Source organism: Alligator sinensis, unplaced genomic scaffold (genome assembly GCF_000455745.1).
Source record: "Alligator sinensis unplaced genomic scaffold, ASM45574v1 scaffold714_1, whole genome shotgun sequence".
Lineage (NCBI taxonomy): Eukaryota > Metazoa > Chordata > Crocodylia > Alligatoridae > Alligator > Alligator sinensis.
In genome coordinates this window covers 546,679-564,259 of record NW_005842493.1, presented here as the reverse complement: position 1 = coordinate 564,259, position 17,581 = coordinate 546,679, and the positions used below count along the sequence as shown (strand labels likewise).

At 40.4% G+C, this 17,581-nt stretch overlaps 1 protein-coding gene across 1 annotated transcript in view; it reads left to right on the top strand.

Annotated features, from left to right (window-relative positions):
* The window catches only part of KIAA0753 (KIAA0753 ortholog), a 23,826-nt gene that overhangs the window by 1,314 nt on the left and 4,931 nt on the right, over positions 1–17,581 (top strand). The window contains 15 exon segments of the mRNA XM_025212938.1: positions 1–447; positions 1,184–1,290; positions 1,560–1,622; positions 1,815–2,030; positions 2,762–2,972; positions 5,017–5,240; positions 7,361–7,530; positions 8,275–8,391; positions 10,953–11,042; positions 11,184–11,271; positions 11,713–11,796; positions 12,684–12,854; positions 14,946–15,027; positions 16,004–16,124; positions 16,279–16,503. The exon segment at positions 1–447 is cut by the window's left edge and continues 13 nt beyond it. Coding sequence (XP_025068723.1) covers positions 1–447; positions 1,184–1,290; positions 1,560–1,622; positions 1,815–2,030; positions 2,762–2,972; positions 5,017–5,240; positions 7,361–7,530; positions 8,275–8,391; positions 10,953–11,042; positions 11,184–11,271; positions 11,713–11,796; positions 12,684–12,854; positions 14,946–15,027; positions 16,004–16,124; positions 16,279–16,503 — 2,416 coding nt within the window.

Sequence of the window (17,581 nt, the reverse complement as noted above, 5' to 3'; positions counted from 1 at the left end):
CGGAAGAGAAACTCAAATTGGCCATCCAGCTAGCCAAAAGGGATGTAAAACGAAGGCACCTAGAAGAACAAGTGAAACAGCATGTGCTCGGAGATGCTGAAGGTAAATCAGTGCTGCCCCAGAAGCCTGAACAGCGTCCATTTGGCATATCTGAAAGGGTCGAGGGGAGGAAAGCTCTGAAGCCTTGGACACGCTTGAGACAGCAGCAGCAACTTGGTCAGCCGTCCAAAATGGAGATCACAAATTCTGGGGCAAAAGTGTACGTCTACACACCAAATTGGAACAAGTTAATGCCGGCTGTTCCAGATTCTCCGCCCACCCATGATCCAGGACCAGGGCCAAAGTCAAACCACAAAAATAATGAAGATAAGAGTACACAGGAAGTCAGAAGGCTGCAAAGAGAACTGAAAAGTTGCATCCAGAAAATTGAAGAACTGGCTAAAAAGGGTGAAAGATTTATTATTTTGAGTAGAATTGCAATAGCTTGTTGTTTTGCTTTTCCTTCGTCTTTGGGCTGGGATTTGAATCTGTGGAATGTTTTTAATTTTTTTTTTTTTTAAAACACATTTATTTTTCTAAAAAGGCCAAGTGGAAATTGATATGTGGTACTGACAGCAAACAAAAACATTGCTAGCTTGTATGAAAGGCTTTGGGGCCCTTAGTCCTGTTTTTATTGGCTAGATGTTGAGATTACAAAAGAAACATCATAATTAAGACTATTGTTAGTAGTTGTAGGGAAGGGGCCAGCAGCTGCCAGAATTCTGTTTGTTTAAAGTGGCCAGCATACATTAGGGCTGAGTTGGAAGGTGGCATCTCAGTATTTGATGCTATGTTGGCCCTTTTAAAATCTTCAGCAAGAAGTTTAAATTCTTAAAACTCTCAATATTTTAGCCACAATTTTATGATTCAGTTTGGGGATATCTTCATGGTTGTCAGGAAGATGTCTCTGAACAGCATTAGATGAGAGTATCCAAGCAGGTAGAGGGAGCACTGATAAAATGGTTTATCCAGATTAATACAGGACAACAGCTTGTCGGATTAATTGTGTGCTATGCATTGGTTTGATATTAAGGAAACTCCCTTGCCAGGTAATATTTGTTTTCTTGGCTCAGTCAAGATTTCCACAGGTGTGTTCGTTGTCAAGACTTGTAACTGTGTTTTGCAAAACCAACACTTTTTTCAGGGAGATGTGAAGAAATTCTGGATCCTGAGAAAGAGCAGCGAGTTCGCATTAGGAGGCAGGAGCAAGCTGCTCGGTCTGCTCGGATGCTGTATGTGCTCCAGCAACAGGTAATAACAAATAATTAAAAAATGGGTTTGTGTAGAGACTTCAGTGTTCTTTATGGGATATGTTTGGAGTGAAAGAAAAAGACTTCATCAAAACACCTCTGAATTTCATGCCTGATCTCTACCATTGTATCTGGCTATAGAGTTCGTTCTAACCTCTCTCTGAATTGAGAAATGTAGATCTTGATTCAAACTTCACAGTGCAAGTCTGTCTTTAATTTACTAATATGCTGCTAGTTCTGACTAATATCTTTTCTCCTCTCAATAAACAGGTAAAAGAAATTCAGGAAGATTTAGAGAAGTTGAGTCCCCATAAAATCAAACACACTAAGAAGGTAAGATTTATTAGAGTTAAATTAAAAGTTCCTGGAAAAAAGTTGGCCTCCATCAGAATTGACCAAAAGTAAAATAGTCTTAGTGAAGCATTAATCACTGTAGTTTTTCTAATATTTCTTTGAATAACACCAGCTTTCGAAAAGCCCTGAATTGCATGTTTAACCATCCATGTCTTTCCTTTTGTTATTCAGTCTCGAGCAATGTCCAGGCTAGCAGCTGCCCACAGAGGAGCTATCCGTGCCTTGCAGATGTTTGCCACTCAGTTTACTGATCAATCGGAGCAACAGGTCCCTGCCCACTACAAGGAATTAGGCAATCTCATTCGTCAGTTGTCTCTCTGCTCTGCCAAATTAGACATGGATTCTTCTATTCCTGACACTATCATCGACATCCTACTACAAATCCAGGTATGGAAAGTGTTTCCTTTTATCTTCACAGATCTGATGATGAAAAGGCTGGATGAAATATATCAATTTTAGGTACAAACCATACCAGAGATGATAGCTTTTATTAAAAAAGTATGACTTTTCTGCATCTTGCAGTCATCAGGGTTTATGGCTAAGGGAAGCATTCAGATATGTCTGTGATAGGTGTGGAATAAGGACCTATATAAAGGATAAAGATAAAGCAACAAAATGTACTTCATCAGTGTGTTCTCACACCTTTCATGTTCGTGATTTTTCTGCCACATGTATGATGGTTACATAATGCTTATTGGGGAGGAAAAGATCGCTCTTAATTTAAAATATATTTATTGCTATATAATACAGGAGGTGTCAGAATAAGTCTTTCTGCTGTGGTCACTAATTCTAGTTGATTTTCTGAAAAGGATTAAGAATCCATTGGCTACATAAGATTGCATCTTTTTTTTGAGCATTTTAGGTGTAAAAGTACTACCATAAGAGGCTTGAGAGACATTTTTGAAAAAAAGGAACTATGCAAACAAGACACTATAGGCTTTTTGTGTAAGGGTGCCAATGTTTATTATATAAAAAGCTTTTAGATGGGCAAGCCATTATGAATGGTAATATAAAAAATGAATTACGTAGAAACTCTTCAGCTTTGCATCTCCTCACTCTGCTAAAATTAATTAAGTTTGATTAGAAAATAATTTCAATCGACAAAAAAATTGTTTCAGGATTTGGATTCTGTGCTGGAAAAAAAGCAATCGCCCAAGAAAGTGAAGAAATGCCTCTCAGCATCTCAGGGCAAATCTCCAATGAACAATGAAATATTTCCAGCTAAAGACCAGATCCCATCTCCAAGGAAAGAGAAAAAACCACCTGTCTCAAAGGAGCGACTTGGACAAGAACAGAGAGAACTTCCAGTAGCCAGGAAACTTTTGACTGGTTTGTGTTCTAAATGTTTGATTAAAGGGATTTTCTTGGTTAGTGTACTAAGACCATAGTGATTTGCAGTGAAACTTTAATTGTTGAAGTCTGAGGTTCAGGATGGCCCATTTATGATCTGAAAGTGTCTTCTAACTCATCCTTTGGTTGTCAGTCCTCTATAGTCCTTTCAAAGCTTCAGATGAGGAGACAGCATTTTACCACAAAAGGAGCTCCAGCTTTGTGTGCCAATTCATAACCACTTACTTAGCTTCCTTTTTAAAACCTTTGTCTTAGTGTTTGTAACTCAGTTTTTTTGTTTGGAGTACACGAGACTTGATTTTTTTTAAGGCCCTGCACAGGTCTATATTGTATGTATAAAAAGTATAATGTTAGGGTGATTCTTTACTATTGCCGTCAGCTAGTGTATGCAGTATACTTATACCTATCTACCTGTCTTGCATTGATTTTATATATCTAGCCCAGGGGGCTATAAAATTACCAACATGTGAAATTGATACCATATATGTTGCAAATATGTATATAGATTAGGGCTGTGCGAAGCTTTGGGTGCTAATTTGATTTGGAGGAGATTTGGCCTGATTCGGCCGCCAAATCTCTGAATCCGAATTGAATTTGGAGACCAATAAAAAGGTCCAAATCGATTCGAAGCTCTCTGAATCGATTCAGAGAGCTTCGGAGATTTGGGCAGTCTCCACTTACTGTTGCAGAGAGCTGGACCCGGACTTCGTGCTGGTAAGTAGGGGGTGGGGGAGCAGGCAGCTGGAGAAGGGTGGGGGAGGGGACCATGGGGGGACCCCTGCCAGGCCCCATCCCCAGCCCTCTCGCCCAGCCCCAGCTCCCAGTTTTTTTAAAAAAAAAAAAAAAAGAAAAAAAGCCCCATACTCACCAGCTGTTGCAGCAGCCGTCAGGGCTTATGGAGGTCATGGCAGAGCCCCCCACGCAGCACAGGGCACTGGGGGGCAGCAGAGATCATCCCCTCACCTGGCAGCAGCTGCTGAATGTGGGGCTTTTTTTTTTTTTTTTTTTTTTTAAAAGAGCCAGGAGGCTGGGGCCAGGTGGGGCAGCCATTGATGGGGCTGGAAGAATGGGTAGGGGATGGGGCTGATTTGGAGCTTTGGCCAATTTGGCGGCGGCCAAATCTCTGAGTCAGATTCAGCTGAATCAGTTTGGGACAGTGATTCGAATCACCGAATGAAATCACTGTCCCCTGAATCAGCCGAATCTGAATCCAAAGTGAATACTAGCTGCTTCGCACATGCCTGGTATGTGTGTGTAGATATCTCACACGTGCGCGTGCGCACACCCCCCCCCTCCCCCCCCCGCGTGGATTGAAGAATAAGTAGTAATGAATCCTTAACCCAGAATTTCCTTATCCTTGTGTAGGTTTCTAAATTTTTGAGGAAGAAGTTCCAAGCTTTCTTTGTGTGCCTTTTATTTTAGGCCATTTCCCCCTTGCACGGTAGCTTTTTAACCAACCGTTTCAATGCATGGAGAGGGAGCGTGGGATTGGGAGTCTTTAGTTTTGGCTTCTGTGCCTGGCTGTGCTGTGTTGCAAGGTTTAGTTAATGGAGCATTTTGATACAACCATGGAAGCTATTATAGAAGTCTGATTTATTACATGAATGCTAATGCTGCTATTAGATGGGGAGTTTTCCTTATACCATTGTCTACTAAAGCAATGTACTCCAAATTCCTTTCTTTCCATATTGGGAGAATTATTTGAGCATAAACCCAAACACAGAGTAGGTCCCCAAGTATTTGATGAATTTTGTCTCATACTGCCTAGAAACATGTTTTATCGTCATCGTCTAATCCTCAAATGACAGTTTCTTGCTATGGGCCCTTGAAACATAGAGCCTGTTTATTGAAACAGTATAGAGACAGAGTTGTATAATATTTGGCAGGAAGTCTGCTTGGATTGTGGCTTATTTGTGTAATGAATAAGGACTCCACTGGGCTGTGTACTTCATAAATACACAATGAAGGTGTTTTCTGCTTAAGGAACTTACCATTTCAGGTTTATTTTTTATTATTTGTATAGATGATCATGTGGCAGATATTTCAGTGGCACAGAAATTAAGCAGCGAGGTTGAGGTGTCGCATCAAAAATCACAGCAAGATCAGGACCCACCTACACCAGAGAGGAATGCGGTTTTAAAAGCAAGTCTGGATGCATTAGTTAAAGCTGGAGCAATGAAAAAAGGATCTGTACTGGAAAGTGGACCTTTGAAGAAGAAAGGAGTATTGCTACCTGCCAAACCACAGGTAGGACATTTCAGATAACTGGTTCCATCTTCTTTTGCTCAGGGAGTTGTAACTTAATGTAAGGTAAAGTCGGAGGGATCCCAGCATGAAACCTACTAACCTGAAACGCTGAATTACGAGTAGTTTACAGCTTCTGACTCCCACATGTACCAAGTGTTATCAAACGCCCTAAATAAATGTTTGGAGAAAAATAGATAGTTTTATATTTATCTAACTGCTTTCATTTCTAACAGTAGTAGGCAGTTTTTGTAATGGTAAACAGTAATACATTTTCAGGCAGAAGTGTTATTTTTCTTCCAGTTAATGGACTTTTTTAATAGACACAGTTATTAGGAGTAATATACTTGTGATGTGGCTGTTAGTTTCACCAGTGTAAATCTTCTGTTCATTTAGATGGGAGTCAAAAGCACTCAGCATCCTGCAGGATGAGACTTGTAAGAGCTTGAGCTAACAGCCACTGAAATTGGGGAAAGCTTTTAATTGATTGCAGTGGTCATTGAATCAAATCATGTGTTCTCTACCTACGTTCCAAACCCTGCAAGATTTATCTCCTTACTTCTCTAAGCATAAGTGGGCGTTCTTAGTTCAAGTGCCAATGCTGCCTGTGGTCAAATAAAAAATGCAGCTCTATTTTGGTAGGCATTGCACAAACTGAACCCCTGGTTCTGACCCTGAAGATCTTATTATCCAAACGGTCAAGTCAGACACACAGACAGAACATAGGAAAGGAGTATTGCACAAAGCGGAGTGAAAATGTGATGACAAAGAATGTATTAGTTTTTCCAAACTTCTTTATAGGTTAGGGAAAAGCTACTTAGCAAATTCCTAAGTGGAAAAAGAAGTGAAGGGAGAAGGAACATTTAAAGGAGAAGGGGGAGGGGGAATATGGCAGAAAAGAACAGCATAGGAGAAGGAGATGCATAGCCTCCTGCTATCTTAAATCTCTAGCTAGTTTTTCTGTGCAGTTTTTACCTAAGACTTCATGGTTGTGGGGCGGGGAGGGGAGTCCTGCCTGATTGTTTAGAGTGCAGGGGATGCTGGGAGAAGGAGGAAGCCTGCTCCATTTCCACGTGGTTGATTTGGTGGTATTGCCATCATTTGATAAAGGGTGTCACCAGAAAAATAACATGACCACCATTCAGAAACATGGTCTATAGCTAACAACAATGCACAGTGCTGTTGCAGAATAATTAATGGGAAGAAAAGTATGCGTTTTGAGTTCCATTTGAAATGAGTTCAGTTGTTTTTTAGCCTGGACTTGAAGCTGAAATTTTCTTTTACTAATTTATACTTAATATGCAATCTCTTAATAGAGAGCCTTGAAGTTGTGGCAAAGGCCGTTTTCAACCAGCAGAGGGCTTCCTTGGTACAAGCAAATTTCATTCCCTATGTTGTCTCGGATACTGATGTTTCCACCTTTTAAATGGTCAGACACTGAAAATAGATATTTGTTTGTGTATGGATTTTCTGTCTCCTATTCTCATCTTTAAACCTGAAAAATAAAGCAGTGTTGGTGTATTATTATATATTAGGGGAATAACAAATGTGTATGTGGGGCTTGCAGAAAGTAGGTTAAACATTTTAATAATCCATAATGTAGTGCCTCACTCCATGTTTTTCAATCGCACGTCAGAACAGTTCCTACCTGTGAGTGAAAAATGACTTTGAAATTACTCACTGTGGAGCAGCCTGTAGTCTCCCACGTTGTAAATATAAACCTTTATAATCTTCCAGTTGCATGACTGTTCTGAAGGGAGTTTTGTGAACTGAATACCTGTGTGTGTACGTGCGCGAGCACACACACACACACTCTTTATTCTCTAAAATTTTATGTAAGGTCCAATCCAACAAACTTTCCTCATCTAAGAATTCCTTATTCCTGTGAATACTGACACTGAAAACAATGGAACCAGTTGCAAAATAAATGGGTGCAAGCTTGGGCCCACACATTATGAGGGCACAGTTCTACTCCCTTTCGAGTCAGGTTCATAAAGCCAAGTGTTAAAACCTCCCTTGACCTGACACCAAGACAGAAATTCCAATTTAGAGTACAAAACATTTATTTTCATTAAAGTCTTACTTACAATGAATATTTTTTAATGCTAACATGTACCTTAAAGCGAGCCCAGAAGACTCAGAAATCGCGACCTGTGCCACCTCAAGCAAAACATGCCCGATTTCAAGAAACAACGTTAGCTTTCAGGCTAAAAGAGAGCAAGAGACTTGTTAAGGAGAACAGAATACCCTGGGTGCCTCCAAACCCCACATCCCCACCAGCTTCCCTTAAACGGTATGTTCATAGACAGATTTATATTTGAAGCGTACATGTTGCCTATTATTAATCTGTAATAATTGTTGGGATAAATGCTTGAATAATTAATTCTACACAGGAAAAGAATGTCTGCTAACACTGAAGTTATGTGTTTCTTTTAAAATCAGTTGTCTTAAGTTTTTTTTATTGGATACAAGTTAAATTGTTCACTACTTAATTGAGCATTAAGTAACAAACTATAGTGGAGCTAAACTTTTCAAAAGTAGATTCTGGTATGTCAGAGCAAGTATGTTTGCAGTATGAATCTGATCCTTTATTTTCATTTGTTCTTTCCCTTCCCCCTCTAAAAAGAATTTAGTAGCAAGATTACTGGTAAATAAGCTGGGACACAGTAAAATAGCTAGGGCTCAGGTCTTTCAATAAGCAAAACTTGGATGGAGGTTCTGTACCTTCCTGTAGCCCCACTGCAGGATCACATGGGAAGACATTCTGGAGAAGAAGAGATCCTATTAAGTCTCCATTTTGCAGTTAAAGTCGTAATTTTGCAAACATTTTCACACATGCTTAATTTTCAGCATGCACCTAGATTCCTTTATGTCAGTGGGTTTACTTAAGTGAGTAAAGTTAGATATGTCTGGAAGTTTTGCAGGACTGAGGCCTAATTGAATCTTGATTTAGCGTAATCAGCTGGTCTGTTCCGAATAGAAAACTTTTAGGATACAAAGATGGATAATAGTAATGCTGTTTTCCCCCTGTTTGTAGCGCTCGCAGGGGACCCACACATGTTAGTCCCAAAGGTCTTGGCAAAGACCAAACAACTTTGCAGAAGGAGAAATCAGAAGACAGAGGACTAGGAGCCATAGAAAAAGAAGCCCTCAGGTTGGTATGCATTTTTGGTCTACAAACACAATTCATGGGGTTTTTTTTAAATATCTTTTAAAACTTAAATTGTCTCTTCATTTTATGGAATTAATCACATTTTGAGGGTAGCTGATCTCTGCTCCTTAGCCAAGCAAAAGCCAAATCAAAGCTACGTCTGTGCAAAGGACTAAATCACTGATTCTCCGCCAGGGTATTGTGCCACCCTGGGGTGCCTGGAGATCCTTTTAAGAATGCTGCGGGGTGCCACATAATGTCAGCACTCATAGGTGTGCAGACATGATTCACGGGGTGAACCCAGAGATTTGAAATAGGAATTCATAGTCTCCAAAATGTTCTGACCTGTTATGGTCTTTCTGAATTCTTTGCAACAGAAGAATTGCTCTGTTATTTCTCTTGGGTCCAAAAATGAGTGAAAACAAAGAGCTGGCATTTTCAGAGGGGTTCCTTGAGTCTAAAAAGTTTTTGAGAACCACTGGAATAACCCATGGTTGTGTAGCCAGTCCCCTTCCCTTTACATGGAACCATGGAGGTAACTCCTTGTGAGAGATTGGGAGGAGCTTCTCTTCTATCTTTTATTTTCTACCCCATGAAGGAGTAAAACTAGGCTTACAGTTTATTTCTTTCATGACGGAGGACTTAAACACTCTTACATTATTTCTCTTTGGAGCCTTTTCTGGTTGTGAGGAGGCACTTTGTTTTCTTCTCCTTTTCTTCCAGTGACTGGAGAGAACCTGGTCATTTCTATACAGACCCTCTAGTAACAGTCCATTTCCCAGGACTGCTTCTGTGAATAGCACTGAGCAACAGGCATGCGAGTAGAGCCAGAAAACTCGCCGAACAACCAAAAGCATCAGAAATCATTCCTATAAGCCAGGGGAGGTTTGGTGGCAGAGAAGGAAAACATAAGTCAAATCTTATTGAACAGAACTAGGCAGATCACCATTTATAACAGACTCCTTTTTTTTCTCCCTTCATATTTTTATACTGAATTCCACCTTCTAGTGATGTTTATACAATACCCACCCAAATTCTTCCTCCAAAGAAGATGCTTATTGTTTCTGTTGTGCAACAGAATTACCTTTTCATTACACACCAAATTCTTTTTTATAAACCCGGACAGGGCTTAGCCTGCCTGGTAACAAATGACATCTATTAATATGCAGATCTTCAAATGAATGTGTGCATCTGTTTAATTTTGCTGAAGCTAATGAGGCCAGAATATTCAGGCAGATGTTAGGAAGCTGTCAAATATCATTGGAGGCACAATAATTCCTGCTTGACGTTGTTCTGAATTGTTGGATAGTGAATGGGTTTCTCTGAGGGTTCTGCCATAAATAAAGGCAGAAAGAATCAAAAGCAGCAGGGTTTTGCTTTAACATGCAACAAAGTTAAAATAATCTCCAGGACATGAATGTGGAAATTCAGGCCCAGGTTTTCAAATATGATTGATTTTATGTGCTTGACTTGTAACATCTTAAAAAGATTTGGCTCTTCTCTGATGATTGGATGTCTTTATTTTGTCTCTCGTTGGCCATCTGAAAGTTGAGGCAGCTGAAATCATTTGTCCCTTTTGAACATGTGATCTAAAAGTTTAAACGTCTAATCTGTTCTTCCCATACATAGCTATTGTCTCTGCCAGGTCAGAATCTTAGGCACAATATTTGCTGTAATAATTATCCAAAGAGTGTTTTAGGAAAATACAGAGTGTATGTGGATGAAAGAAGATCCAGCATTATTCACTGGAAAGCACAGCTTCTCCTCCTCCCTCATTCTCTCATCTCTAGAATTCCTTGGTGCCCAGATCTTTTCTGTCAAGGATATATTTTCCCCATTGCTGGTAATTCACATTAAGAGCTTTCAGGTCTGTTCAGTGTTACCCTCTGTCATGCCCTTGATATCCCCTCAAGGTGTACACAAAAGGAATGGCTTACCGAGAGACCTGACTGATCTATCTTTTGTCATCCTAGCTATGTGCCCAGCTCACTGAAGTTATTGGGATCTCACTACATTTGTGGTACCTTGGTCTTCCTAGACTTCCTTATTAGATCATCTTCATGTGCCTTAATTTCTATCTGCATCACATTGCTATTGGTAATTAGTGCTCTTAGATGTTTAAACTGCTTGATTTGTCGATATACCTGTCACTTAGATTCTGTCTCAAGAACTCATTGTTTTGCAAACATGAGTTGATTAAGTCTCAGAGTTAGATAAATATTATCCTCCTTTTGCACGTTGCCGAAGCAGTACCAAAGGTCATACACTGGCATTGTTATTTTGAGCATAGACTCCAGCTTTCCTGATTTTAGCTCCATCATGCATCAACTAGACAATTCTGTCTCTGAAACAAGTGCCACTTTAGGACATTCTGAGACACTGAACAAAGAATTTCCTGGCTTATTATGATTCAGGCAGGGACTTAATATTATATTTGACTTTACATAACAAACCACGTTCAGCCTTTATGGAGTTCTTTACGTTTTATTTTATAGTTCCTGCAAATGCACATTTTCCTTTTCTTTTTTTTTTACACATACTTCTCTTGTATTTCATTTTTGAAGGCTAGCTTGGCTTGATGCAGAAACCTCACGGAGAATGGAAGAACTAACTAATCTCAGTAGAGAAGAAATGGAGAAGATCCAAAAATTGAGGTAATTGCCTGGTTGTGGATTTGGTGACAGGTTTTTGACACACCCTTTTTTTCTTGAGCATGGGTTTATGTCCTTCCCTTTGTCATATCCCATTTTCACTGCAGCCTGTTTCTCACTTGTTTTGTTTTTTTGTTTGTGCAGGTCAGAAGGCGCATCTCCAACACAGCTGGCAGACCGGGTTGAGAGAGCAGTGCGGGATCGTTTGGAACCCCTCTTGGAAAAAGCACAGGTAATCCTGTCAAAGCTCATGTCGACTGGGTAAGAGCCACTTTTAGATTTGTGACTCATATTAAAGGGGAGAGCAGATTGCACGTACCCAGTTTATTTACAAGGTAATTAGATTAGCACATTTGAAGAGCTATGTCTAATCTAGAATTGTTTGTCTTGGCTAAGCAAGGCATACATTTAAGGAATATTCTCCTCTTCCTGCTCTCCTTGACATACCAGGATAAGTTTGCCACATCTGTAATAAATAAGTGCTTTTTATTTAGTTTCTGGCAAACAGATAAATGGTTGTGGATAGTCATCAGAATTCCATGTTGAATATTGTTGGAGTTGATCAGAGTGTGTTAACAATTCAAATATTACCTTCTTTCATAACAAAATGTAATTTGTGCTAATATAAGATAAAAAGTATTCAGTAGTCATTAACATACTCTTCTTCTGTTAGAAGGTCAATCGTTCTCTGGAAACAAACACTCGTTTGAAGGATTCTTCATTTATAAGCAAACTGTCATCCCAGGCTGCTGAAAAAGTACGTTCTGTTTATATATAATGGAGTAAAGCTGTTTGAAACGCATGAAGGTGTTTTCTTGTGATCTTGGCAAGAAATTAGATTTGATTTCCTAAATTGTAGCTTATTCCTGTGGAAACTAAAAAGAATGACCTTGTTATTTTTTAATTAGTTTGATCATTATGTAAAACGCGTTTGTTTGTAGAAGTGTTGCCATGTTTTTAACATATAACGTGTGAATTCATTAAGCATGAAGTAAGTTGATATTTTCAATTAAAACCACGGAAATCATTTTCTGAAATTAGCATGGAAAGCTATGGCAGACGTCCCTTGTGTGTGCTTTGTTTCATGCTTTTAAGACCAAGGTAAAAAAGCAAATATGAAAGACACTGGTAGGCAAAGAGTCATGTTAGAGCATAGTTATCTAGTTAAATGCTCAAATTCAAGAAAATGCCATTGGAAGTTATTCTGGCCATGATCCTATATCTACTCACAGGCTTATCTCTATACATGTTATTCATTATTCTCCGATGTAAAATTTCTCACCTACATTAGTTATGTAGGTATGGTTCTATAGCTGTATTTCCGTTGATCCCCAGGGGATCCCTGAATTGAGTGTGGGGACAACATTGCTTTAAGTTTAAGGGCATAATACAGTGATACGCTGAGCTCTTTTTACTCCAGTTACTTCTGTGATACTTCTTAGACAGTGCCTGCACATGCTAATTTTCACTAAATTGGTTCACTGCACGAGTGAAATTAAGATGAGTGTCTGTCTAGATCTATTTTGAAGGAAGAGGTTGAAATGGCAGGGCCGTCTATTTCTAAAAATTTCTGCTTTTAATTTTTTTTTTTATTTGACTTCCCAATTTTTTTTGGCCTTGTTTTCCTCTTTTTCTAAACAACAGGCTGCAGCCAATGCAGACATCCTGAGTAACAAGTTATTGGATGATCTTTTGGAAGACACAGCCCAGGAACTATGGAAGATAGAGCGACACGAGAAGGTGCAAGCCCAGGCTATAGCCATGCTTGACAGTCCCAGCCTGGAGACAATGCTACAAAGAATGGAAGAAATCGAGGTAAGTAACCTCTTGGTCAGTGTCGACACTGTCAGCTTGTCTATGCCTGAAGATGTGAGTCTGTAAATTTCCAGCTTAAGCGAAGTCTAGGTATGTCAGTATTCAGTGTGGTGGACTTTAAAGGAGCAGAAATTCTGCCTTCTGCAGAAATTGGCCTTCAGCAGAAATTGGCACTAATTCCCTCTGCATCCAAGCTGAAGTAGGGATGTAGGAGTATAGTTATGAGCCCAGTAGACCTGGGTTCGATTTCCTGCTCTATCAGAAACTCCTTGAGCAATTTATTCCCTTGAATCCAAGACTACTTCGAATTTAAGATGATCCCCTAATAATTAGATTCTAGACATGGAAAACTTATACATTCGTTATAATTTTCCATGTCTAGAATTTAATTATTGAAGGGTTGTCTTAAATTCATTCCCCCACTGCCTGCAGGGGGGAAGGCAGCAGGGGAGTCAGGTGGTCTGACCCTTGCTCCTTGCTTTTTATCCCCTGCACCACTTGCCTCCCCTGCCACCTGCCCCACTGTGATGCCTGTGTCTTTCCCCTCTCTTCCTCCCCCTTTCTACCTGCCTTCTCCCTCCCCCCCATCTCCGTTCCCTTCTGCCACTTGCCCTACTAAGCTTGGCCCCCTGACACCTGCCCCTGTCTGTGATGCTTGTACCCCCTGGTGCCTGTCCCACCCGCACACTGCTTGTGTCCCCTTGGTGCTTGGTTCCCTCTCATGCCTACACCCCCCTGTTACCTTCCCCGCATCCCACTCTGCCACATTTGCTTACTTTCCCATGGCAGCTCTGAGTTGGGCCTCACTTTGGCCCAGGGCACAGAGCACATGCTCTCTCTGGCCCCCACCCGGCCACACAGCCACAGTTGCAATGGTGGCAGCTCCAGTTCTGGAGCTGGGGCCAGAGTTACTGCTGCTGCTGCCAATGTGTGGCGAGGTGGGGTCAGAGACAGCATGTGCTCCATTCCCTAGGTCAGAAGAGGACCCTGCCCGAACTGCAACAGGAAGGTAAGTGGTGGGAGTGGCAGCAGGCAGCAGAGGCAGAGAGGGGCAGGCTGGGGTGGGGAGTGGTGGGGCTGTGGTTCTGACTCTGATCCTGAGCTCTGGCATCAGGATCCAAGTCAGAGCCACAACCTCTGTGCCCCCTCAACTGTCTGCACGCAAGACAAGGGCAAATATAGTAGTCCCTCATGTATCAATTCTCTGTCTGTGAGAGAGGGATAATAGTACTTCTCGCTGAACAGTATATTGTGAAGGTAATCATGTTTATGCTGCGGGACATGGAAGGTGAATGGTAAAGTCTATAATAGACTGTCTCTGAATGGAGCTAATGGTGCTTTGAGGTTTCACCCTGGATTGAAGCATGCAACAGGCCTGTAGTACTAGTAACGACTAAAAATGTGTCCTATTAAGGGCTTGTTTCTAAGGTTTGTAAAGACTTGGCATCCTGGTCTTATTCTATTCTAGTTGGTTTAATTATGCTTTTACCTACATTACCTGTATAGTTTCACCTGAATGAAAGGTTGTTCACCCTTTACTCTTGCTAGTGACCGGTGCTTCCTAGAAATAGGTCTACTTGCTTCTGTAGGCCTTCTCCCACAAGTAACAGTTTACCAGCTGAGTTTATGGGGCTAACGGTACCCAGCATTTGGACATCTACAGGGTCAGAAAACTTAGACACACTTTTAAATGTATTATCAGTGATGTACATTTTGGATTATTTGTGGTAAATTCAGTAAACTAGGTATGTAATAGTAGCCATAATAGCAACCATAAAAGTCCTCTATAATAGCAGGACTTAATCCCTAGGCTCTCTGGTCTGCAATTGATCTGTTAACTGCTACGGATCACTCCAAGGGAGGTTTGCCAGCCTACTGCCAGGGTGCTGACTGAGACTTACAGTGCTGCGCTTTGATCAAGATATTTCTCTAACATTTTTCTCACTTTTTCTCTATCATGTTAACTGGGGGAAAAATGTATACCTTGATCAAAGTGAATCACTGCCTGTATTCCCCTAAGATCATCACTAGTACAGCTGAACTGATTAAATATTTGTTGATTGATGAATTTTGTATATTTTATTAAAAAAGAAATACCAGGAGGCAGTACGCAGGCGATTCACTCAGATTGTCTATGCTGATTCAGAGTTCTGGGCACAGGAAGAGAAAAAAGGTAAGTGGTTTATATGTTGTTGGTTTTTTTAATGCAGTTTGTTTTTGCAGCAGTCTCGATCTTAAAATTTTAATTTTTGCAAACCAGGTTACACACAGATGTTACATTTGATAACATTGATTCATTTGGACCTTGGTATGAGAGACTATCAAAAGGAATCTAGGAAGTTTTGCTTTAAAATTAATATCTAAAGGTAGGTGAGGCATCACTGAGAAGTTTGCAAGCTAAAGGTCTGGCCCTTATTTGCCTCTGTTTGAATAAAGTTAGCAGAGTGGCATGTGGACATGCATCTCTTGCCCATGTGATCCAGTTGGAGGTTCATGGCCTCAGTCTCTTAACAGGTAACATTTGATATTGATTTAAGTCACATCTGGTTTCTTTATTCCTTTTCCTAATCCTTTGATAAAATCGGATTTTTTTTCCTTAGCAGCTCTGATACAATTTCTCATTCTCCGTGTGGGTGACACAGAATAAATGTTGTGCACAAGAAACTAAAAAGATATTGTTCCTCCATCCCCCAGCTCTGCAGCTGCTACCAGCTTTTCTGTGCTAACACTGGGAGTGCTCCCTTACACACTGTCCCAACATTTGTTTCCATGCCTAATTATTTAGGTCAAGACCAGATCCCACTGACTAGTGAGTAAAAAACCCTTTATGGTGACTGCTTTTCTAGGTTAGTTTTCTCCATCTCTCACATGCAGTGTATTTTAGTTTCTTACTGAAACAAAAAAATGGTGGCCTTCACACGGTGGAGAAGGGAGGAAATCGGCAACTTACCTGGTTAACTCTATTCCCTTGTGAGCAATTTTGGAAATCCTACCTTGACTTTGTAGCTGAAGAGCTCAGCACTGCTAACATTTATCTTCTCAAAGGCCTTACCTTTGGGATGGAACCATGCTCAAACTCGGGATTCTCCTGCTTTAAATTAACTTTTCTGATCCAGGTAAACCTTTTAATGCTGTTTTCTTCATTTTAGATAGAGAAAGTGCATCAATAGATAAAAGGCCTGTGTCACCTCACCCGATCCAGATAACCAGGTTAATAGGGCACAAAGAACCAGAAGTGGACATTGTATTGGAAAAACCTTTTGATAGCAAGTGAGTAGAAAAGCCTAAAACATGTCCATATGTTTGCACTATGAGTGCATATATTTTTTCCATGAAGAGTCAGTATACTAGTGTTTGTTATTTAAGGAGAATTTTGCTAGCATCTGTAAGGACATTCTGATCTGTTGAATATTTGTGCTCCCAGTGCTGTTGATGAAGATATGGAGATGGAGGAGAAATCACAGTCTGGAAATGACCTGCAGCTTTTGATTCCAAATATGTCTTGGCAGAAGGAAGGCTGCACTTTCCTCTCTATTCCAAGACACATGCTCCAGAGCATTCTTGATTATAACAACAGATACGAGCAGCACCTAAAGCTTATTTCTCACGAGGCAGTCGGAAGCTTCAATCCGTGGCATATCGCTGAGAGGTATGTGAGCTACTGATGTGTTTGCTTTTGTGCAGTAAATGTGCCAGGTTATAGACCTGCCTCTTTAGTCTGATTTAGAAATGGAGAGGGGAAAAGTAGGCTGTTTTTACATGCCAAAGAGAAAGCCAGAAGGCTTAGGACAGTGGCTGATGGGCTGTTTCTTAATTGATCATTGACATTCATGGATCATTAAAGAGAAAATTAAATGACCTGGTAGCAGAATATCTTGGAAGAGTAATTATATTTCACATCTTTGTACAGCATCCAGCAACACCACAGAGCCAGCTCTGTCAGGTGTGTGAAATATAGATTGTCTCAGTCTATCTCAGGGAGTCTAAATCAAGGGTGTGTAATTCTCAGTTTTCATTTTAACTCATTTTGTGAAAATCTGCTTTTATTGCTGGAGGAAATCGCAAGTTTCCAGGCCCAGTGGAGAACCTGCCTTGAAGCCTTAGCTGGAAACTGTTTGACACCATGGTCATGCTTTGGTTTTTATTTAACAAGTGAAATGGACAGTTGCACTGTCATTTGTAAAATACCAGCCAGGCCAGTGACAGGTGAAATGAAGCAACAAGCTTTAATCTTTTTTTTTTTTCTGCGTTTAAGAAAAAATAAAGGTATTGAAAGAAACAGAGAATAAGTTTGCAACCTTATTTTTCACAGTGGAGGGGTTGTGAAGTTGCACTATGGAGCAGAATGCTTTTAAAAGAGTGGCTGGCTTTAGGGCAAGTTTTATTGTAAGAGGAAATTTGGAAAAAACAGTCTTTTTAGTGGAATGTCACCAGGTATATAAGCAGCTTATGGCTTGGTTTAGCCCCCAGTCCTTTGCAATGCAAATGCTAGAGGTAAAGTGACACACATCTAACTGCTGCTTATTTCTTAGCAAGAAAAAAATGCCCTATTTTTTCTCATCTACAACATGCACCTTCTAGTAACCAGCTGCTGGAAACTGGAGTGAGCGTTATATTTGAAAAATACAGTAAGAGCAGTTTCTGCTGCTTGTTGAGCAAAAGTGAAGTCTGCACTGATCCACAGGGGGAGGACAGTGAGTAGGTTTGGCTCCCTAGCTGCTGCTAAC